General features: G+C 46.7%; 3 protein-coding genes across 5 annotated transcripts in view; all 3 read right to left on the reverse strand.

Moving 5' to 3' along the window:
- The window catches only part of appa (amyloid beta (A4) precursor protein a), a 31828-nt gene extending 25691 nt beyond the window's left edge, over window positions 1-6137 (reverse strand). For 2 of the 3 annotated variants that reach the window (XM_070958044.1, XM_070958045.1), the window contains exon 1: window positions 5779-5976. In XM_070958044.1, coding sequence (XP_070814145.1) covers window positions 5779-5838 — 60 coding nt within the window. In that variant the 5' untranslated portion in view covers window positions 5839-5976. Of the gene's footprint in view, window positions 1-5778 lie in introns of all 3 variants that reach the window. The other variant, XM_070958046.1, reaches the window with a different exon arrangement.
- A 691-nt stretch (window positions 6138-6828) lies between these two features.
- On the reverse strand, window positions 6829-12972 carry cyyr1 (cysteine/tyrosine-rich 1). Its single transcript, XM_070957872.1, has 4 exons — window positions 12611-12972; window positions 10349-10448; window positions 9400-9560; window positions 6829-7541 (listed from the first exon to the last, which is right to left on the reverse strand). The coding sequence occupies exons 1-4, from the start codon at window positions 12690-12692 to the stop codon at window positions 7408-7410; spliced, it is 477 nt and encodes a 158-aa protein (XP_070813973.1). The 5' UTR covers window positions 12693-12972; the 3' UTR covers window positions 6829-7407.
- A 4349-nt stretch (window positions 12973-17321) lies between these two features.
- Window positions 17322-22441, reverse strand: adamts1 (ADAM metallopeptidase with thrombospondin type 1 motif, 1). Its single transcript, XM_070957825.1, has 8 exons — window positions 21390-22441; window positions 20188-20528; window positions 19961-20093; window positions 19393-19850; window positions 19110-19296; window positions 18751-18929; window positions 18398-18573; window positions 17322-18298 (listed from the first exon to the last, which is right to left on the reverse strand). Exons 1-8 carry the CDS (start codon window positions 22012-22014, stop codon window positions 17560-17562), a joined length of 2838 nt encoding a protein of 945 aa, XP_070813926.1. The 5' UTR covers window positions 22015-22441; the 3' UTR covers window positions 17322-17559.
- Between the last annotated feature and the right edge of the window lie 1582 nt (window positions 22442-24023).

Raw genomic sequence — 24023 nt, forward strand, 5'->3', positions numbered from 1 at the left:
ATGAGGGGGTGAGATCATTTCTGTGAGCGGAGAAATATGCACGCAGCCTTGGAAAACAAGGGCCCTCATGGGCATTTTTGTGTGTTGATAGAGGTGGTGAAACGAAAGAAGAGTCTTTCTCAAAATGATTCCACGCTTTTAAAGCAATGAGTCAGCAACATCTGTCAGAGTCAGAGAAGCGTCGGGCCAAAGCGGCTTCTCAGTGTGCCTGCATTTAATGGAAAGACACGTTGCTGAAAAGATGAAAATACGAGCGTGATGGAAAGTAGTAAAAGGGAAAAGAGAGCACGGAGAGCGGTTCCAGGAAATGTGAACATGGTTGATTTGGGTGAAGGGAAGATTGTGATTGTGAAAAGCTCATGAGTGGATTTGTTGTATTAAACTGCTGGGATGACAAAAAAATTTAAATTGAATGCGTGTCTTTTAATTTGAAATTCAACTCTGAGACTGAAAATCCGGCAAATACTTAACAGAAAAACACCAACGGTGACGCTTCTAATACTTTTTCCCCCATTTGTGCATTTTTCCGAAAGCTTTTTGACCTTGTGGTCGGGAACATCAGCAGCATCTGGCATATGTCTGGAGTTGGCAGCTGCAGTGAAAACTTGCAACACAAGTACATGCTCTTTATGAACTCTGTGTTACATATTCAACTCATACAGTCATTAAATAAAAATAATTCATGGAAGAAATGTTTTTTATTCAAAGTATGAGAGTGTGTGAGCATTTTCTCGCCCTCTTTGTAGCATGCTTTTTTTAGGGCAGCAGTCCAAATATGCTACATGTCAGTAATCCAAAAGTAGGATCGGCTGCAGCATTAAGTCAGACGCCTCTAAGTGCAAGGAGGGTCTGAGTCATGATGGGTGGACGACGAACACACGCGGTATATTGCAATATACTGACTGCAGCACCATCCGCTTCTCACATGGGCGTGAATGTACACATAAAAACTTAAATTTATATCCTGACTCATCCACACACTGATAACGCTGCGTCCGTGTGATGGAATCCATGATTGAAACTTGACTGTTTCGGCCTTGGTCAGACAATGACAGGCTAGGTCATGTCTCAGCTCAGGTGGAGGGTCAGTCACACGTGCACATGCACACCTCAGCCTTGACAGGGACACATGACAATTATGGAGACTTATGGAGACAACGTGCATGGACACCGTGTGTGCAGCCTCCTCCCTGATGAAGTCAAAGCTGGATGTACTCTGTGCCACCACCGCCGCCGCTGCTGCTGCTGAGTAATTGCGCAGGTCAGGGCGACCTGTTTCTCGGCTTATTATTCAGATTCTGTACCAACAGCTGCTTACTCAGCAGCAGCGAAATGAAGAGTGTGTCTTTGTGGCGCACTGCTGATATTTACAGATGGAAATAACGGTCCGATGGTGATGAATGGTGCTGCCTGGTGGGAGATTCACTCCAATATGTGGAGCGGGAGGGAGAGTGTCGTGTTCGCTCACGACTGCCTGGCAATAAAGCTCGGGGTGTGTGCATGTTTGACCTATTAGAGCTAATTATGAGCCAGTCGTAGAGAGGAAGATGTGAGCATGATGAAGAGGCTTTCCAAAGAACTGACTGCAACGTCAAATTAGCAAGTCTGTACTATAAACACTTTGTCGTCGTAGGGTCAATGCGACCAGACTACAACTCAAAATCCACCCTTTACAACTTGACGCCACCGCATTGGCTTGCTCTTAATGACAGACACAGAATCGGGCTCTTAACCCGATCCCAAACTGGCTAAAAAAATATTTCTCAAGCAGTGGCTGATGTACCGTCTTACCCCGCAGCTCAGAAAGCAGCGAGTCAGACTTAAATTGCTCTGTGCTGCTCGCTGTTGAGTGTGAAGCACATCCACCCAGACTTTCACTGTAAATCAGAGCGGTCTCTCCAGTCAACAAGCAAGGAAACACAGCTATCAGATACTCGTTGGATCTAATCAAACCTTCAGGCATCCATCCATATCTCATTCAGAGGCCTGGTTGCACTGCACAAAGCAGGCCCTTGAGCTATGCACTGGTCTGTTACCACTGGAATCAGCACCACCAGATTCCTGACATGCTTTTGAAAGGCTAGCTTTCAGTAGGAAAGCATTATGGACACACAAAGAAGACTCAAAACAGAGAAAGAAGCAACGAATATCAGGCAAAACCTTTCGATGGTCATGATTTACATCGCTATCAGGGAAACCTGGGCGCCTGAGGTGTCATTAGGTGGACAGAGAAGAGACGCGCTCCAAAAGACAACGAGCACATCAGCGTCATCCCCGTTTCCAGGCACCATGACAACAGAAACAACAGTATCAAAAGGTCAGGAATTCTTTTCTCCAGGACAGACAGAGGGGGATATGGGGGGGACATTAATTGGGAGCACTGCTGTCCATTGCTGTTGTTGACACAACCAAGATGGACAATGTGTGCCGTTTGAACGAGGCATTTTTAACGCCAGCTCTTTGCAACACTGGTTGAAAGTTTAGACCGAGAGAGACACAAAAACCAGGGAGTGGTGGAGACAAAGTCCTTTCATGGCTCATTATGAGGAGGACATCCAGTCCTGGCATATGACAGTATTCACTATTTACTGAGAGGAGGAGGGACCGGCACAGGGAGGGCATGACAGGCAATCACCACAGGAACAGGTATGTCTACAGCAGCTCCTTCATCCAACACATTAATCATTTGGTCCCAATGTCAATGACAAGGTGACGCATTCAAACTGCTCCTTTCGTCCAACTAACAATCCAAAACCCAAAGATATTCCATTTACCACGAGAAGCTCCGACTAGGGCTGAAAATAATGATTACTTTCTGCATCGATCATTCATTAAACAATCCTTCGGTCTACAGAATGTGAGCAAATAGCAAAAAATAAGCTCCCAGAGCCCCGAGAGACGTCTTAAAATGTCTTGTTTTGTCCCACCAACAGTCCAAAATGCAGAGATATTCAACTTGCTTTCAAATAAGAGGAAGAAAACCAGAAAATCTTCACATTTGAAAAGCAGGGCTACTGATTTTCAGGGCAGCCACTGAGGAAAGAAAACAGCAAACAGAGCAAGCATTTTTTTTGGGGTCCGTCTCTCAGAATGAGAGCAAAGGCTTCTCTGAGACCAGGCCGGTTCAACAGTCAACAATCAGAAATAAATCCAGAGAATGAGAAACTGAATAATTCACTGACATTAGCCTCAGCTGACCTGAATACAGCACAGCCATAAGATGTGTTCCACTGTGATTTAGAGGTTTCTTTCGCGTAAGAGCTCTTGCAACAGTTTTGTAGTCGGGTTGTCAAAAGGCTTTGTGTAAAATGTAAATTACAAACTGAAGCAGAAGTACAGGCGAGGCAGGCACAATAAAAAGCAAAATAAGAAAATGGAAAGCATCAGTAGACACATCACTGTTGGGTGGATTTCTCCTTCAAAGAGCTGAAACTGCAGCGCGAGCAGCAGAGAAGGTGCCAGAGAGGAACGCTGGCAGTGCCGCCAGGAATAATGGCATTAAACTCACTAATAAGGGGGGACGGCTAGTCCGCCCCGGGCTGAAAGACTGCAGTATGCACACAAACAGACTGCCTGCACCCATCCAACAGCCATTTCCCGAGGATTTACAAATACACAAAGGCTGGCATCCAACTCCCACGCTCCACACCACGGGCCCGTCAGGAGGAGCCGCTTCCTGGAGCTGCGTGCTCCGAAGTGTGTGCGCGCCACAGTCACGAAGGCTATAAACAAGCCCCGACTGGACCGAAAACTCGCAACATCTCATTTTCAAGTCTTCTATTATTCCTCCTATTGCATGTCATGGCTTTGATGCTTAGAGTGTAAATACGGGATTGGCAACGCGTTGCTTGATGAGCGGGCCAGGCCGCTTCATTCCAAGTCCACTGATTAGAGGCTGCACAAAGCAAACAATGAAGGTCAGCTGCCACATTTCACCACATCCAGCTGAAGAAAAGAAAAAAAACCTCAAAAGCTGACCAGCAAAGACAAGAGGAGCGCAGCAGCCATTGTTTGGCACCACCGATCGACCGCAAGCAACACCTTTATCAGTTCTAGAAGCCCTAATTGTTACAAGTGGAGATCCCACAAACGCCGAGCTGCAGCTGCTCCTCCACCATAATTGCAGGTCCCATCTGAAACAATGTGGCCACTGGTGGTTCTACAGGAATGTGTCATCCCTCTCACAACAAAGCCTCACAGCAAATACTGTGGCGGCGACAAAAGTGGCATCAGTGGCAAAGCCTTACGCGTTCACGCCACTCATTTAAAGAGGTGAAAAGATCCCAGTGGGGGAAACGGTGTTTCTCATGTTTGGGGAATTTTCCACAAGCAAAATTTCAGCAATCTTTCATGGAAAGGGGAAGTGAGTGCTGCACACACACACTCACTCACTCACTCAAGAAAATGACCAGCACTGATGTCACTTCAAATAGCTGCGATTTGTCACATATGAGGACGTGTTAAAAACAGATATTTTTTTGCAGTGCGTGTTCACAAAGCGACATTTTTTTGGGGGGGGGGGACGCTTGAAAATAGATGATTGTGCGGAACTAGGCCCAATGTGGAGACGTTACTGCTGAATACTTCAGATTTCCAGTGGGACTATTTTCACAGCAAACTCTCCGGCGGATTAGAGGAGAGCTGAGAGGCAACAATGAGAGTCAAAGCTCCTGTTGGCTTCCCAGTTTCCCGACCTCGATAAATGCTGCAGTGCACCGCCGCCATCTTACTTCTCTATTCTCTTCTCTCCCATCTGACTGAAATATGAGGGAGACTGTCGATAATGTGTGCTTTTCGGAGGATACTGCCGTCGTCACGATTTGGCTTAAAGCAGAAATCTGGCGTCCAGTCGTCATTACGATGGAACAAGACGCCTTATTGACTTATTTTCATTCCCCAAAACACGCCCACTCCCTTAAAATTAGCCCTGGGGATATGAAAAATGAAACAATACGCGTTTCATGTATCCACCGTGATGACTTTAGCTGGATTAAAATAGCATGAATGACCTGTAAATACGCGTATCGATCAGAGCCGTCACCGCAGCATCAACGAGGGCACATCATTGTTGACAACTTGTTTGTAACGTTTTTAAATCAGAAACAAAAAGCAAGTTTCTTCTCGGTTTTACACCGAAGGAAAAACACCGTCGTGGGTGTAGCTTTAAATCCTGGGTGTCGGACATTGTCTCCATTGTCACATAGTCTCAATAAATCAGTTACCACAGCCGGACAGAGACTTTGCCCGAGAAAAGCCATTACAGAGCATCGAAACGGGGTATTTAAAACAAGTGCGCAGTCTTAGTCTGTAATTGGTGGTTTGCAGGAGGTTAATTACAGATGGACAAACGTCAAATATGAACATATCTCGACGGTTTTGTCATGTAATCAACAGTGTGTGGTGTCTGATTTAGAAATATCCAAGTATTTACAATCGGAGTTAAGATAGGTGGATTTTCACAAATGACATCCGGTTACAACCTTCAACATAAAACGATAAGCAAAATATCTGCCTCTTTTTCATGGAATGATGTGCTAAGTATCACGAGTGCTTCAACTACTCGCTGAAATAACATTTGTTTTTACATTAGCCATTTTTGCATCGTTTCATTGATTGCCCTAAAAATACTTTTATCGTATAAAAATTCCTGCTTCTGCTCTATTGAATTGCTTAGCTTCCGGTTTAGCTGTAGCTAACTCTAGCTAGCTTGACTCAGCTGACAGCAGGAATATGGTGGGATACGATACGAATTCTCCCACAAAAACGGGATTTTCTTACCTCGGCAGCCAGAACCGAAGCCGCTACAGCCAGCAGCAGCAAAGCTACTCGGTCCCCCATCTCGTTTCACTGACGCAAAGCTCCTAAAGGCGGCGTTTCACCGAGCCGTTTAACGTTTTCGTCGGGTGAGAATCAGTGTGTTCAGCGCCGGTGACTCCCGTTGTCTGATGGTGAGCGATACCGAGGCTGCACAGCTGCTCAGCGCCGGATCACCTGACCACAGCGGAGTGGGATTAGCCACACGCGCACACTCGTAGGATATGAGCATACGCACAGTCTACCACACACACAGACACACACGTTTTATCTTCCTGACGCACGCGCATACATTTTTATCTCTCATGCACACTCTGGATTCCATCGGAGCCGCATGCGCACGTTACTTACATCAAGTCTCGCGCACACCCGTGCCAAACACTCCCACGGTCAACGCACGCGCGCACAGCCGTGCATTATTGATCATTCATGAGGAAAGAGAGGCTGTAGACGTCATTGTGCATACTTTAAAAAAAAAAAAAACGTTACGTCTTTAATCACATCTTTAATTTACAATGCAGCCACTAACACAGTAAGGAAACACTTAAAATCACTGAGCTGACATATTATTAACACAGTTATATCCCTTCCATCATTCACAGTCATCCGTCACAGGAAGCAGTCATAGCACACAGTGAGGTCAGCTCACCTGTTACAAACATTAATGAGCCCACAGCTGCATTTCAAAGGAATGCTTCATCATTTTCACAAATCTTGCAATTAAGCAAAACTTTTTTTTTTCTTTTCATTTCAAAAGAGAATGCACTTTGATTCAACTGAACATGACGTGTCCCCCACCCAGCTCAGTTTTCACACTCACATTGTTTCAAGTAAGGTGATGAAAAGCAATTAATTAACACCAAGCTGATCCTTTCAAGTTTTCCATGCCATTAAGTTCAGTATTATTATGCATTATATTCAAGTCTTTGTTTCTGCACATGACAGGTTCAGGCCCGACATGTTTAAAACAGCTTTTATCATCAACTTCCATCTCAGTCACTGACATAAGTCAAGTTTAAAAAATGGGGAGAAAAAATAGATAACTTTCAACCAAAGCAGAGTCTACATTGTGTCCTGGAAAGACTTTTCTCCTCCAGTGATGGGAGGTTTCCCTCCCTGCTGACAAAAGTGGTCTTCACCTTCATCAAAGCGGCGCGGTGCCTTTGATGTGCACAGCCGGGGACAGATAAGGATATTGGATATTAGCGGGGGGATAGTACAGGCTGCAGGCGAGCAGGGCTGCTAACGGATGAGTCTGTCAGACTGTGGACGTGTTGGACGTGATGGGGTGTCCTCCTGACCAGCATCGCGTTAAATCCTTATTTATTTCCCCACCCTTTGGTCCACACTCAGCAGCCGAGGAGCAGAAATGTAGTGACATTTCCACCCTGCAGGTGTGTAACTAGGACTTCTGGCCTGCTGAATATTGCACTGGGTCACCTTTTTTTTTCAAATATGAATTTCTTTGCGGGTCCTTAAACTGTCTTTAACACCATTATCAGCAGCATTTCTTTAGAGGCCAGAGATGTGCAGCCATATCCGGGTCATGAGTTTCCTTTGAGCTGGCCGCCGGATGATCTGTGCTGCAGGGGTTCACTTGCGTGTGCACCCAGGGTAAGGAGGTGGGGGGGAGCAGTTGGCCGGCCGAGGCTGAGTTGGGGTGTAAGGCGGGGGGTGCAGCGAGGGAGGGTACATCTCGTAGTCGTAGGTGTATGGAGGAGGGGGACCTGAGTTCAAGAAAGAGGAAGAAATAAGATTAATTCAGCAGTAAAGTCAAAATCATTTATTTCCTCTGTAATTACAAACTTCACTTGTTTGAAGGTGAATGAGCCTAAAAAAAAACTGCCCCATTTTTGATGGACAGCTGCGCCCTCTAGTGGCTGAACTGATAAACTGCACTCTGTGCAGGAAGGGGCTCGGATCAAACATTTGGCAGCAAAAAGTGCTTCTGTTGACCACAATGCATCAGTCTCATCAGGGGAACTTAGATTATTCACTGAAACATCAAAGCGGCACAGACCAAAGAAAAGATGGACGCAGTAAGTTGAGCCGCTCTCCAAGACAAAGGCTTGCGTCAGCGAAAGCTCACGTTTAGGACATTATTATTATGAATAAGTCAACAGCCTGACATGTTACAGGAGGAGCTGTAGTTGAGATAAGAAAAAAAAAAACAACCTCATAAATGTCAGACATCTTTTAAGCACTGTTACTAGGATTAATCACCAAATTGATTAAAACCATATATAAACATGGATTAACTCATCTGTGACAAGTGGAGGACAATAAGAGCATGGCAACTGCTCGCATCCTCTGCCAAGACACAGAAAATAATCCATATCACTGGAGCGACATACATATGGATTCATATTGCAAGACTTTGTGTGTCTGAGTGTCATGTTTATGAAACATGATCAGGGCTGACAGGCAGAGCAAAGAGTGCCGGTCCAGTGTAGCATGACGGCGATACACAGAGGAGAATGAAACCTTATGAATAAATGATGAGCCCCAGAAAAAACTGCATTCCTGGAGCTGGAGGGAGTCGCGGAGTGACGACTCTGATGCGCAGACGATGTACCTGCGAGTGCAATGTGGGAACACTGTCGCAGGAACAGGGCGTAGCAGCCACAACACGGCGAGAGTGGAGGGATAGCAAAGAAATAATTATGCTTATGCAAGACGCAGCAGGTAGAAAGGAGTGAGGTGTATTTATGTGAATTGAAAAAGGCACTTATGTGTCCTTGAGATGAGCTCATGGTTAAGCGGTGGGTGGTTTGTCGCCTTTACTTTCTGATTAGTCATTGTGTAATGAGGGAGGAATGGCGCTCAAGGCCGAGGCCGTTTTTCACATCTGCTGCTTTTTTTTCATGTGTGGTCGCCTGAGGACAGGAGATAAGGTGTCACTCTGCAAATCATAGTTAATCATCATGTAGACACTGACACTCATACTATGGAAAGATGTAACTAATGCTCTCACAAATCTTTTATCAGCGCTTATCGATCAGTGACATTATAAAGTTAAAAAAAGTAAACGCTAAGTTTGGAAGTTAAGCTCAGTCATGTTTTACTAACATTAAAGTATTAATGTATGAAAAATCAGTTCATATTATTTAAAAAAATTGATATGTAAGTTCTGATGTGTCAGATCTTAAAGGGTTTACAAACTTTATGAAGATTAAGAAATTATTTATTGATGCTTAAAAGATCAGTAAAAAGCGTTTTATTGTGAAAAACGCTTTTGGTTGGTGTGCTTTCTTTAGAAGCTTGTGTGTGATCGATAGGTTCACAGCACTTCCTGATGTGTCATAGTTTAAAGAGTTTCTAAGATGTGACTAATGCTGTCTTAACATTAACAATTCATGCATTTATGTGTTAAAGATCGATTATTAAAGGCAACTTTTGTTTTGACAAATGACTTTGGCTTATGTATATCATTTAAAATTGGCATTACTTTCTGCTGAGTCATACTTTTAAGAGTTTGAGCTCTGTGTGTGTGTGTGTGTGTGTGTGTGTGTGTGTGTGTGTGTGTGTGTGTGTGTGTGTGTGTGTGTGTGTGTGTGTGTGTGTGGGAGACCCCTGCAGACCCACCTGGGTAGCCCTGGGTCACAGTGTTGATGTAGGAGGTGCTGAACACGCCAACCCGTGCGCCCCTCCCGTTCTTCATGCACATACACCCGCACAGGAACAAGGCCGCCACCGCCCCCATCAGGAAGACCACGCCGAAAACGATACCCGAGATGGCAGTGCCCCTGGACACACACACACACACACACACACACACACACACACACACACACACACACACACACACACACACACACACACACACAAAAACCAATCAGTGAGCCACCCAGTGAAGTGTGATGGCAGGCAGCTGTCTCAAACAGACATGCTACGTCTAAGTCGCTGCCATGGAGATGGACTGCAGCGTCTGATGTAACTCCGCTGTGTGGTGTGTGCGTGTGCGAAGTGTGACAGCGCCACAGAGCGTGTGCGCACTGGTGTGTGTGCGCCGCGGTGCACTGCAGAGGAGTGTGTGAATTGGCACTACAAAATGGAAAAAAAAAAACACACAGATCATTAACAGGTTTGTTGGGTCTTCATCGTCAGCGTTAGTCAGCGTTCAGTATCAGAGTCAGCCCTGTTTTCAAGAGCAGCCAATTCAGACTGTTCCCAGGTCAGCCAAGATCTGGCACAAAGAATATTAAAACAAAAGTGCCATTTTGCAAACGGAGATTGCAAAAATCATTAAAAAAGTCCTGCAAAAAAAAGCATTTTGAAGGACACTTGAGCCTGAGAGGTGTAGGTGTGAGAGCAGCTGTGCAGAATCACAGCAGGCACAGGGTCAAAGGTCAGATCCTGGGACATGAAAAGGCAGCTGGAGTTGGCTGACCTCGCCCGTTTGACTCTCACCACCAGAGCCAGACACAAACCCATACTTGTGTGTGCGTGTTCATTTGGAAATTGTTAATGTATTTGTAAAAAGCGATGAAGCCCCAGTGTTTAAAAAAGCCTGGAACAAGCTTCAGAGTCTTACGAGAGGACGTCCCCCACGTAGGCGTAGTAGGAGCAGCAGAAAGGCGGCGATCCATCGCAGCAGTACTCTACACAGCCTTCACACTGGGCTCTGCTGCCACCTGCAACACACACACACACACACACACACACACACACACACACACACACACACACACACACGCTGTCAGAATCAGCTAATTCAGGGCGTCAAATCTCAAACCTCCAGCAGCTCCCTGAACGTCACGAGCACAGATAAAGCCTGTCACATTCAAAGAACAGTTTTTTAAGTCAACGTGGCTGGAAGAAAAAACTACTTGGTGTATTTCAAGTTGTTAAGACGTCATAACTGTCCACTGATAATAAAAGACGCCCTGAAAAGAAACCATTAAGTCAGGCTGTGTTATCTGGCAAACTTTTTTTTAAAACTTTCCCTGAGACGGAAAAAAATAACGTGAATGCTATAATGAAACCTTTCACGAACTAACCTCAAAGCACACAACCCGCAACCAGCAGCCTCTATTTATACCTTCAAGGGCTGATTTAAAAGCATGAAGACAGTCGGTTTATTATGAGCTCAGAGAACCGGAGAAGCACTTGCTTTGGTCTTAAGAAGCGATCAGTACCTGTGGAGCGTTGAGTTTTGCTCCAAAGGGCTCCCCTGAGGGTCTGAGTGACTGTTTTGGGATCAGGGATGAAAATAAAAGCACTGGGAGGTTCAAATAAGTCTCCATGTGCAGCAGCTGCATGCAGCTTTCTAATTGTTCAGTATTTAAAGCAGGGCTGTGTGAAATATCTGACTTGTGATTTCCCCTTTTCTTCAATCCACAGACACAAATTGACTCAAAGAGCTTTTGTCAGAGCTGTTCTTTCGAAACTTCCGGGACTTTCCCAGGTCGGTCCCGGCAATTTCCCAGGAAATTTCTGGGTCGGCCTTGGTACGTTCCGGGTGCTGCAGCGCACATCTTTAACAGTAACGCGGAGGTGTTCAGGGGTCGATGGAGGTTCCTCTAAAACTGCGCCCAGAGGAGGGAGGTGTGAAAACTGATGGAGACCGAATCACGAGCCTCTGAATTAATTACTTTTTGAGTGGGAGGTCATTAAAATGGGACAGAAGCTGACTGACGCGTGTTTGCGTGGGGGTCAAATTGAGATGATCTAAGAAGCAAGACGCAATTTATGATCCAGCGCGATCATTTGACATCCAGCATGCTTATTCCTGCCGCGATCAGACATGGCATTTTCAGGATCCATTACATGCTTTTTGTGTGAGTGTGTGTGATTAATGTGGCTCATTACCCACCCCCACCCCGTCCCTGCGCAGCCGAAAGCCTCCAGATTCAAAGGCATTGTACACACAGCTGTGCTTCTCCGTGTTACTCGTCTCAACCTGCTTCCACGCGTGAGCCTCTCTCATCGGACGCCCCCGCCCTCCCTCCTTTGAGCTTGTGTAGAAGCGCGACTTCAAGTCGGGGGGGAGACATGAGCACATATGCGCGTCTTTGCGCTGGATCTGCTTTCTCTCTGCAATCACTCACTCTCAAATGATGTGCGCCTGGAGGCATGCGCGCACACTTCCAGGCATGGGCTCACACGCGCTCTGCGTTTTCCTGCCCCCCTCCCCAGAACTTGCACAACATTCTTGAAAGTGGGCAAAACCTGTTTTTCTGCAACTTTTAAAACTGGAAACGCGCTTTTTCGTAATCACAGCGCGCTCTGGTGGGTGCCTCCTCTATGATGGAGGTCACCGCCGACCCACCTTTCTAATTTAACCCCCCACCCCTGCATAAATAGGAGCCAACGGGAGGTCCCACCAGCAGACTCCTGTTGCTGCTCTGTCTGGGTGGTCCTAGGAGCTCCTGGTTCCTGTCTCTCCACACACGCTTGGAGACAATGGCACCATGTCCTTTAACGCCTCCCCTCACCACCACCACCACCACCCCTTTTTTCTCTCTCACACACACACACACACCACAAGCTCGTCCTCTCCCCTGCCCCCCCTCCACAGCACTGACTCCGCTTCCAGGAGTTTTCAGGGTTAATCTGTGCGTAATTTGGCGTAAAGCGCATTTAAAACTGGTGCGATCAGAAGAAAATACAAGCCATCACTGACTTTTAGGGATTTTCTTGACTTTCTGTAGTTCCCCAACATTTTCCCCTTTGCTGATTTCTGAGGATGGGGGAGTCCCATCATTCGTACAGCACGAAGGAGCGCTCAATTATGGACGTGCGCCTGTTTGAAAAGGCGGAGGCGCGTTTAAAGTGGCTTAAAAGCAAAACTCACCGGTGAATAAACAAAGCAGCAGCGAGTTCCTCAGCAGTTTCCACCGCACCGCCTGCGTCCCCCTCCTCCAGGGGTTTTCCATGACCTTTCGGATCACACCGTTTCCCAGTGCGCCCACTTTTAGACTCTCAATCAACGTCAGGCGACGGCACAACAAGCGCTTCTTCTTCTTCTTCTTCTTCCAGGACTCGTTGCAGTCACCTCTTGGGCTCTTCCAGTAGGAGCATTGTTGCGCTCCCTCCCCTCCTTTCTCCTCTTTCTGACTTCGGCTTGTTTCCACTTTTTTCTTCTTCTCTTGTCTTCTTCGGTTGTTCGTCCACGTGTGGGCGTCCTTTCCGCCGCTGTCTCGACCGGTTCCCACACCTCTGACTGCCTGCTGAGCTTTTTATTCCCCTCCCATCCCCCGCTGCCCCCATTTGGTGAAAGTACCCTGTTGCGAAGAGAGAGAGAGAGAGAGAGAGAGAGAGACGAACAAATGTTTTCCGGTTGATATTTTCAAAATAAGACTTTAATTGACCACCATGTATCACCATTTTCATTGATATCTTATTACAAATTTTATTATCAGTTATGTTTATCGCTCTTATACTTATTGCTAAAAATATTTTCTTTCTTTTCAGTGCACTCTTCTGTTTTTCTGTATGTGTTTATCTTCCAACAGCGAGCTTTTGCAGGGTTTTTTTTTATATTTTTATTTTATTGAAATCATTATTTTTTGTACGTGTATGTATTATATGTAGACCTGCTGTCTCCCCTTTCTTATTTTAGTACTGTTCTGAATATTGTATTATTATTATTATTATATTGTAATATTGTAAAATTCATATTGATTTCCATGCCATGCTGATAAACGTGGTCATGCCAATAAATCCATTTGAATTTGACATCTTCTTGAAGATAACCATATAGGACATTATTCGATAAGCTTTCTATGAATGAAGCGCTCAAAACATCAGCATGTGTTATCCACAATTCTTTATTACTATTCATTTGGTTTTGATTTCATGTAATGCCATCCCCTGCACACAATGCGTCTCTGTTCACAGGCGGTGCAGTGCTTCCTGTGACTTGCAAGCTGATCTTTGTCCGTAAAATCAATGGATTGCCCTTGAAACCTGAAGACATCATTATCTATCACACACATATACATACACACACATATATGAGATGAACCTACAGTCTGTTCTAGTCCTTTATTTTCAGCTTTTCAAACTGATTCTACAAAAATATCAGTATATGTAGTTGTGTGTGGAGGTGGTCATAGTGGACCTAACCCTTATCAGCGATAATAAGGTAAGTCAATAATAATATAAGATAGGAAGTCGTTTAGCTGTGCTTAAATTTTGAAGGTCGCATCACCAGTTTTCCGGTCTTACCGTCGTTACCTCTGTTCAGCTTGATGCAGCAGGACAAAAAACACTCGAGCGTGCGTTTCTACGTCTGTGCGTGTGCACGTCCGCGTGCTCGCCAGCCGTCACATCACGACCTCTATTGTGATGAAAGAGGAGGAATCAGACCGTGATGACCCGAAGCGGCGCGGCACGCCGCTTCGCGCCGCTTCACGTCTGCGCGGCAACACCTCACGCCGCTCAGTGCGCACCAGAAACCAAAACAGACACAAACCGGTGGAGTAAAAAGGAATGAAATGAAAACTTCTTAACGCTGATGCAACACACAGTTATAGTGTCAGAAACGGTTGAACAGACCGAGAACACACACCTGATAAGATTATGGAGAGTGTAGCCGCACTGGTTCAACAAAACAACGGCCACAATCTTTCTCTCTCTACAAGAAAATAAAACACAGAAATCAGTAAACACACAGAAATATAAGAAATTAAAGATAATTGAACCATGTGCAGAATAAAGTTATTGGTGAGCTCTTCCACATCACGCCCCTGCACTACATGTCATATAGCACATCGATGGAGGCCAAAGTATCTTCTCACAGCTGCATGTTTTCACCATCATAAGGGGAAAAAAAGCTGTGGTTTACCACTGAGAGAATCCTCTTGCACCTACAGACAGAAAGGGGCAGCGGCAGACCACCACCAGCTCCACACACCTCCCTCTGTGCTGGGAATTTGGATCAAAAACGGCCTTTGCGCTAACGTGCAGGGACTTGACTGCAGTCATAAACGTGCTTATTAAAGAGCTAAATTATAGTTGTGAAAGGCCCCTGGTAGCCTGTAAACACTGGTACACCTTAAAGTGGGAAACGTATTTGTTTTTAGGATAAATTAGTAGCAACCAGACAGCAGCAATGCAAATACTTAGCAAGCTCATGCAAAGTACATAGAAATAAGAACAATTAAAGTTTACAATTCTGATTAAATTAAGAGATTTTATCAGTAAATGATACATGCATGCACAGGAATAATCAATGTTTTGCCATGATCTGTTCAAGCGTTTGCCCATGACAGATTTCAGTTTATAAGCATGAGCATTGTGTCTTTTGGTTTGAAAACTGGATCAAATTTGCCATAATTCAAATAAACTTTTACGGGCAACCAACAGTGGCAAAAGGAGGAAGATAATTTAGTCTCGGAAATGCCACCCACACTGAGCAGCGCTGATTCATAATGCCTTCCAGATGTTTCTTTTAAGCTGTAATGATGTGACGCTGAGACATGAAAAAAAAAAAAGCAGGTGAAAACACAGGCATGTATTTCATTGCAGGCAAAGGACATATAAAGGTTGACATTTTCCTCCCTGGTTTTGTGTTTTTCCTTGTCAATCATAAATCAGGAGGAAAAAAAAAACTTTCAGCATACATCCTGGCCTGCAGCAGTTGTTTAGGCTCACAGAGCCTGGTGACACATTATACTGTTACACAGATTACAGAGATGGCCAATCTTCTTCTTAACCAACCATAATTACAGGATAATCATTTCCTTTGTGCTGCAGTGGGAGCCGTCAAGGCGGGAGATCATCTTCCTCGGGGCCCAACAGGAAGTGCCACACAGGCTTCAGCTTTTAGTGACGGGATATTCTGGTCCCAGATGGGGTCCAGAAAGTTCAGGGCATTTAAAACAAAGGTATTGAAGAGAAGAAAGCAGCGATGCAGCCAGAATTTGTATCCATTGAAGCAAATATATCTGACTTTTTAAAGGTAACGTGGAAATTAGGAGACCACAAGCTCAGTTTTGCCTTCTAGCACTTTGAATCAGCCATGACTTGGCTGCCCTTTCATTTCACTTCATCTTATACCTAAGTTGGATGGCTGAAATACCACCACCTAGTGGACAAAATCCGAATTACAATGCATTCACATTTTGTTTAAGTGTACCATATCTTTCTAAAACTATGTGAAGTGTGAGGGGGCTGTCAAACAGCACCCCCTACAACTCACCAGGACCTAAAACTTCACCAGGAACCCCTCTCCGATTTTGTGTTTGTGCGGTCTCATGTTTGAGAGGACCAGCAGTGGTGACATGCCTATATTGTGATTTTTATTTTTATTTTGCATTGCATTCTGATTCTGACCAACACTAATCAGTTTCACATATTGCAACTGTCTCTAAGGTGTATAAAGGCTTTTAAATGGCACAGCATGATCATGCCAGGATGGTTTGATGTTCCTCATGACACGTTCTGCAAAACTCCTGAAATTTTATTCCACCTCTGCTGTAACAGGTAGCGGAGGCAGTGCCCCTTTCACCCCTCAGTGTCAAAGACTATGTAAGTCCTCTGTAAATATCTGAGCATTTGAAATGTTTGTGTGTGTCAAACAGATAAACCACTCTGGAGACATTAGCTGCACAAGTCAATGTGATACTTTATTCATGAACCTAGGACCACATATATATATGTGTATATGTATATATACACATATATATATATATAAAACAATGTATAAATACTCTATATATTCTACTCCCTTCTGTGATCTCAATAACAATAAAAAATAATATTAAAAAAGCCACATGATTATATTTAACAGGCTGTACAAAAATAAATAATGTTTGGATATTCTGTACAAAAGGAAAAGAACTGATAGAAAAAAGGAGGTACCTTCGCAGAAGGCAGGAGAGACTTACTTATGAAGTAGTAGCAGGAGACAAGTCCCTCTTTAGGTCTCCACACATGCACACACACATGCACACACACACACTCTCGCACTCCTCTTTGGTCTTTGAAGAGTTCCCTCATTGAACGCTGTGTAGATGAGGGCAAGATATGGCTAAAGGATAAAGTACTGTGTACTGAGGCATTTAGAGACAACTGGGTGTTACAATGTGCCGCTGGCAAAAACAAAGATGAAGTGCTACAGGTTTGTGATAAATAAACGTAGACTGGCAAGTTTGAACATAAACACTATGACTATTAGCTATCTTATTTTCCATACCTGATGGGGTGAGCAAGTAGACTATGACCTATTCTCTTTCATTTGTTTCTTTATATACTCTGCAATAACCTCCCCCACCCCAACCCTTATGCATCTGTCCAGCCCAGCTTGGACAAACATATACATGCATTAAAAATCTGACACACACGCAGTCCCACATTCACACACACAAGCATAACATTGGCACGGTAAGCAGCACGCTCCTTTAGGAAATCAGGAATGTCCATGCTTTCTTCTCCGAATGGAAGGCAACGTATGCCACTGCTGCACCAAGGCAAGACAGGCAGCAAGCTGTTGTCAGTCTTTATTGCTGCAGCTAGGTGGCAGCGCCACTGTGGACCACCGTCTGGCCTCAAAATAGATGGAGGGAATAGGGAACAATTGTCCTTTACAGTTGCAGTCACTGTGGACCCATTGTTATGTGGGACTGTTAGATGACCCAGAACCCATGAAAATCTGCAGCGCTCTCGCTCTGGATGTAAACATTCATCAGCCTCTTTTTGTGCCCGTGGGAAAAGGGAGGCAGTGAAGATCAGAGTCTTTTTCTGATGTCTTTCTGAAAGCTGGCTGTATGAAAGAAGGTTAGATTGCAGAAGCAGTCCTTAGCAGGCACCCTGATTGCACAGTTCCAGCAGGGGTCGCGGCCGGTCTTTGGGGTCACAGCTGTCGTGGGTTAGAGTGCGGCCATCGTGGCCCATGCAGCGCAACTGGCGTTTGCGGAAACCTCGGCCGCAGGTCTTGGAGCATGCTGACCATTCTCCGAGAAGCCAGGAGGGGCAGGTCTGGGTGGCGCAGGACCTTGAGGCCAAGGGACGCAGCTCCTCTGGGCAATCTCTGGAGGGACGACCGTGGGGATCCAGACACACAACCTCTCTCTGCTGCATGCCTCCTCCGCAGGTCTGGGAGCATGGACCCCACTCCCTCAGGGTCCACTCGGCTCCACCCACCTCTCGGATGGCATTGATGGACTGGCGGCGGCCTCCATTGTTGGACCCTGAGGCAGCATTGTTGGGTCTAGGTGCAAAGTAGCTGTACTTTACCCGGGGTCTTGGGGCTTCCCCCACAGACAGCACCTGGATGGTGAGGGGCTCAGGAAGTGGAGCGAAGCTCCGGATGCGCTCCAGGGTGGCAGAGGAGCCGCTGTATCGCAACAGAGCCCCTCGCAAGGCAATGTCGGTCTCCATGGTCATCAACTTGTAATCACCATTTAACAGATAGGTGCCATCCTGGCGACGCACTGCCAAGTAGCTGTTATCATGGCGACCATTGCCTGGGGCACGCTGCTTGACGTCCAGGTGAGTGGCGCCAGCAGGGATAGTTACAACATCTTGGTAACCAGGCCTGCAACAAAAACAGACAGAGGTCAGACTCAGCCATGAAAATGATTTTGACATACATGCTGTGAGGTTCATGTTTAACAAAAGGCTGTGAGATTCTTACCTGGCACGCTCCAGAGAGCCTGACACTTTCTTGCAGGTAGAGCCATCTCCGCCACACACGCCACACTTATCAAAGCGACGGCTAGAGCCGATGACACGATCACATCCAGCCTTGACACACTGGCCTTGAACACAAACTGTGGTGGAGTCTGGGCTGCAGGGTGTGCCATCAGCCACCTGGGGGCAGCAGAGAGACAGAAATGGAGCTTTAAAGTTATTTCTGGAAAAACAGTTACATGAGGCTTAAAAGTTAAAAAGAGAAAGTCTTTTCCCTGCCAGATAAAATAAAATTACAATAGCTGATTAAGAGCTGAAAGTGTTTAATAATATAATCTGACATCTAGTCACTCTCACCTTGGATTTGAGGACAAAGAAGTAGCCAGTCCCCTTGGCCCGGCACACCAGCTTGCAGCGGTCTTTGGGTGAGACTCCAGCATACTTGGGCACCCACTCGACACCTTCGCCTGAACCAAGCGACACTTGGGCTGACATGTCGTTGTGGGCGAGGCACTGTTCCTCACGGAATGACAGGCCTGGGAAAGAGGCGCAGAGAGGTCAGATTTACTGCTTGTTCAGCCTGACCCACCTTGTGAACTTTCACACCAATGTGCAAGCTACATCAAAACACGACTCCTACAATTGAGCTAAAGGACTTATTGCTTTGCAAACCTGAGACACAGTTTACACTTTATGTGACGACAACGGTTTCTTACCATTGGTATCAGGGCAGGTCTCTGTGTTACAGGAACGATACTGGATCCTCTTTCCCTCGCAGTACTTGCCCCCGTTCTTGGGCAAAGGGTTGTCACAGGAACGAAAGGAATACTGCACCCCTCCGCCGCAGGTCCGAGAGCAGTCGCCCCAGGGACCCCACACTCCCCAGCCACCATTCACAGGAATCTGAAAGAACCAAGGACATGACAATTACAATTTTGAACTGGGTTGGAGTCTGAGAGGAAAGCTTTGAAGTGTGGTTGGATGGGGTCTAGTTCCTACCTGGTGTTTGGCGGCTTGGCTCTTCGTGAGACACTGACCAGCCAGGCAGTAGCTGTCATGACCGCATGGTGTTCCATCAGCCCAGGGGAAGTTCTTAGTCTGGCACACTAGCAAACCATTGGATGTAGTCACGGTGCACCACAGAGCTGCACATGTGGTGCTCAGATCAGGGCAGTGCTGGGAGTCTTCACCGAAGGTCAGCCGACACTGATGGTCAGCGTCATAGACTGTCCCAGGCAGGGGCTGTGGCAGCGGCTGAGGTTTGACCGGTTTATCCAGCAGGCACTGACCATGGCCGTTATCCAGGAAAGTGGTGACCATGAGGGCGGAGCAGGGGGACCATGGCTGCTGCTGGTCCAGGTTGGACAGGGTGGAGGCCATCATGTGGGAGCCCCAGTGGGCACCGTTGACCCCGGAGCACAGCTGGGCATCATCATGAGGCATGTTGAAGACGTGGCCTGCAGGACAGAAATAAAATCTCTGAGCACCTCAACTATAAAAGGCATATGTGACATGATATGTTTTAAAGGTTTTTACACACAAGAACATGCATTTTCTTTTTACTTACCCAGTTCATGTGCCACAGTAAATGCTGCTTGCAGCCCATCATCCTCAATAATTGAGCAGCTTCTGTCAGGGTCGCAGACTGTGCCAACATCTGCCATGCCCAGAGTGTCACATGAGTGGGCTCCACACAGGTCCTAAACAGGCAGAGGGAGAATAAAGTTAATATCTGAATACTCTTGAATGCATCTCCTCCATTGTCACACTTGCTGTTCTTCCACTCCAACCTACCATCCTGGTGAAGAGCACCGCGGTGTCATAATGCTCGGGGTGGCGGTCACTCGGTGGGTTGTGCTGCCGCTGCCACTGGCAGAAGTTGCGGAGGGTCATGGCGGCGTTAGATGACACCTGAGGGCCTCGCTCCTCCTCGTACACCACCAGCAGCTTCACCACTGCCAGGCTGATGGAGTTGTGGATGCTGGGGTGGCGGTAGAGGCGGGACGCCACTGCCATGATGGTCAGCAGGTAGGGTTTGAGCCCGGCGCCATGAAACTCAGCCATGGACTGGTCGGCCACAATCATGATCTCCAAGTAGCGAGGGGTAGAAACGAAACGCCTCGTCCTGTGGTGGGCTGAGGGGAGAGAAGACAGAGAAAGGTCAGACCAAAGTAGGTTCACATGTCATGTGATCTGATATCAGGTTTCAGTCCTAAATATGGTGCACTGTAACTTTTGAGACATTTGTTATTTTTGCTAAAATTGTCTGGAACACTCTGCAGTCTGCAAAACGCTGCCAGTGTTCTACACAGCAGATGCAAAGGCTCGTTTTCAGGGGGATAGAGGCTCCAAGGAGACTTCCGGATGTGCCTGGAGGAGCCTGGCTGTGACTCAGCGTCACACCACCGGCGGCTCCTCCTCCTCAGGGTCCGCATTCCTGCAGTGACCTTCTCTGGTGGAAAATTATGCGAGTGAGAAATGGGAGAAAATCCTCTCTCGGGGAAAATGTCTGCCGGTGCGAGTTGTACCAGGAGGCGAGTTACGTATCAGCACTGCCGGGCTCTGGCTGGTCCCAACCCCCGCTCCCCTCCCCTTCCTCCGTCACTCCTCCTCCTCTTTCCCCTTGAGGAGTCTGACCCCCCCCCCCCCCCCCCTCCACTCCTCTCACCCCCTCCCTTCCTCCTCTCTGGCAGTGCGCAGACGGCGCTGTCAGAGAGGTAGCTGAGTGCGTTGCGCATGCTGTGCGCCTTGGCACAAGCACAGCTCCAGCTGACAGCACTTTGGTCTGCATATTCACGGTAGCCTGTCACTGCATGATAAGTAATTTGCTTGTTTTTATTCAGCTGTGTACATTTCACGATCCTCTATAGCAAATAAATCACATTCTCTGTGTTTCCTTGGGCAATTTTAAGGTGACTGGTCTCCCAAATTAAGATGGATCTATTTTAAAATAAGTGTCAGTGTGTAAAATGCGCACAATATTTCTGCAGCCTTACCTGTCTGGTCTGTGTTAGCGGCTCCCTGCCTGACTTCTTCCTCCAGATTCTTTGGCACCCTCTCCTCGTCCTCGTTGACCCCGCACTTGGAGCTTCCCTCCTCAGCCAAAGCTGCCCGACCTCTCCGGCGGATCGTGTGGACATCCTCCTCTGTGCCAAGGAAGTCGCTCGAGTTAAGGGGCTGAATAAAATACTCTTCACCCTGAAAGTAGAATCCGCCCCTCAGTCCGTGGCACAGGTTGAGCGCAGCGGCAGAGTGCTCCTCTCCGTTCACTGTGCCCGAGAAGAAGCAACCCGGCTCGGCTCCGTTCTTTGGTTCCTGTGTCGGTTCGGACTCGGGACTCCCCACAATGTGGAAGACGAAACCCGGCGCCAAGAAGGTCTGGTCAGGCTCTAACCGCAAGATCAGCTCTTTGCCAAATACGTCCAACCGGTACTCCCTCATCTCCGCCTCCTTCTCCTTCTCTTCTGCGGAGAGAGTCCGCCACGGTTCGGTTTCGCTCTCAAACCGGGCCTTCGGGTCTAGTCTGACCGGCACCACGGTGCTCTCCTCCCAGGCGCTGTGCGCCGTGCCGACGCACAGAGCGGCAATTAAGCCAATGGAAACGCGTAAAAACAACATCATATAACTGAAATCCGACAAGTGGAAACAGAAATTGATAATAAAGTCTCTACGAGGAAGCAAGTAAATCCTTTAAAAGGTTTCCCACTATGAGCTACAAACCCCAAGTCTCTGAACTTCCACAAAACTGTCCCCAAAATTACTCACACTCATAAAAATCTAAAAAGGGATCAAATCCAGTGCAAAACTCATTTAAAGTTATGTGCAGGTCTGATTTGCTGCATAAAAAGTCATTTCATTAAATGAAAATAAAAGCTGGATCTCGGCAGTAAATTCCAACAGGTCTCTCTCTCTCTCTCTCTTTCTCTGTCTCTGTCTCTCTCTCTCTCTCCAAAACTCAGCAGATGTCTCAGTTTCTAGCTCTCTCTTTGAGTAAGGGGGCAGGTTTTTCCTCTGCTGGCCCGTCTAGTCTGTTCTCTGCTCTTGCCTTGCAGTCAGAACACAGCCGGTCCCTCTATATATCCCCCTGCCCCGGGACCACCCCTTTCCTGAGGGCCCTTTGATCTGAGAGGGGCCAAATCCCGTGCGCAACGAAAACGCAGCAGCGTCCTGGAGAGCGTCCATAATAATCAATCATTGTGGAGGGAAGAAAGCTTTGGGGGCAGAGAAAAGTTTTCTTCTTCAAACTCTGCTTGTCTGTCACGAGATGTACACATACAGCCATAAGCCACACTGAATATATTCCAGTAATGTTTCCTATACAGAGATAAAGATCATTTCATCCAAAAAGCCTTACATGCAGCAATAGTGTATTAATTTATGGTATGTGTGGCCAAAATAAAAACCAAACTTCTAACTCTGGCACACTGGTAGTGCTCTATTTTCTACTTTAATCACCGAGTTGCATTTTAATCACTGAGCTGCGCACCGCTGATTAAACTCATGCCTACTCCAGCATAAATCAGGGTGACAGGCAGCAGTGGCTGATGTGGAGCAGTGTTATAGTGTCAGTGCAACTGGAGAAGGGAGATGGCAGCAGGTCGGGAATGGTAACCGTATCGTGCTGGCCAAGGCTCCGGGAGCCGTACTCGCTTCCCCCGTGCCAAGCCGGCTGTGGTGCGCCGTGGCCGGGTTCCTCAGCCTCGCTCCTCGGGGAGAGGGAGCAGAGCGGGGCCGCCGAGGTCTTAAGGTGGATCGGGTTCTCTAGCGGGATGCCTGTGCGATCAAATCAAGGCAGGACAGAGCCCCTGTCCTCCGGTATCTACCCCCACCCGCCCGGGCTGCTCCCCCTCTCCAACAGACAGGAAGAGTTTACGCTGGAGCTTCATTAAAAAAGAACTGGCACATCAGAAATCCTGTTATCAACTGTGCACTGAAGGACACAAGTGGTTCATAACAAAGAAAACAACTTTTTAAATATGTACAGAAACAAGCAATCTCTCCAAATAATGTTAGAATAATGGTCAAAATATGAGAATATCATAGAAAAACATAATAATGCAGGAGACCTAAGTGTGGTGTAGTTTTCTGAAGAAGTAAACAATAATTTAGATGGACCCTCGTGAGCTCACTGGCATCATTTTCCTGCGGTGTGTAACTTTTGACTCACTGGTGCAAACATCACTAATGAGTCTCTATGGGGACAGATTGTGGCAGTCCACCTTAAAAGCAACAGGTCAGAAAAAGTGAATAGTGGTAATTCCATAGTTTTCCGCTAGATGGTAGCCTTGAACTTGGGAAAATTCCGCAGATTGCTGGAGAAATTTTCCATGACTCGATGGACCGATCACATGTTTCACCGACAGGTGGCGCTTCAGCATCACTTTTGGGAGCTGGCAAAGGTGCAACCCGCGAGCCACTGACCACGGGGAGGCAACCCTGGTGCACCAATGTGCTCTGTGGAGAATGGTGCCTCCGGTTGAGGGTGCTGGTCCCAGGTCAGAACTGCACGTTTAGGAGATAATGACCAGGTGAGACTGGAAAATATCTTCTTTTCTGTTTCATTTTATGTCTCCAAAAATTCGAGCATGAGTCTGCCTGAACCCACTTGACCATGTTGATGAATATTTATA

The sequence above is a fragment of the Chaetodon trifascialis genome, chromosome 24 (assembly GCF_039877785.1).
Source record: "Chaetodon trifascialis isolate fChaTrf1 chromosome 24, fChaTrf1.hap1, whole genome shotgun sequence".
Classification (NCBI taxonomy): domain Eukaryota; kingdom Metazoa; phylum Chordata; class Actinopteri; order Chaetodontiformes; family Chaetodontidae; genus Chaetodon; species Chaetodon trifascialis.

Coding starts and splice junctions, on each gene's coding strand:
- cyyr1 (XM_070957872.1), bottom strand. CDS start 12,692: ATGGAAAACCCCTGGAGGAGGGGGACGCAGGCGGTGCGGTGGAAACTG. Junction 10,449..12,610: donor GCTGCTTTGTTTATTCACCG/GTGAGTTTTGCT, acceptor TGTGTGTTGCAG/GTGGCAGCAGAGCCCAGTGT. Junction 7,542..9,399: donor TGTGACCCAGGGCTACCCAG/GTGGGTCTGCAG, acceptor TCTTGAACTCAG/GTCCCCCTCCTCCATACACC.
- adamts1 (XM_070957825.1), bottom strand. CDS start 22,014: ATGATGTTGTTTTTACGCGTTTCCATTGGCTTAATTGCCGCTCTGTGC. Junction 20,529..21,389: donor CGCTAACACAGACCAGACAG/GTAAGGCTGCAG, acceptor CTCTCCCCTCAG/CCCACCACAGGACGAGGCGT. Junction 18,299..18,397: donor GGCTCTCTGGAGCGTGCCAG/GTAAGAATCTCA, acceptor TTTTTGTTGCAG/GCCTGGTTACCAAGATGTTG.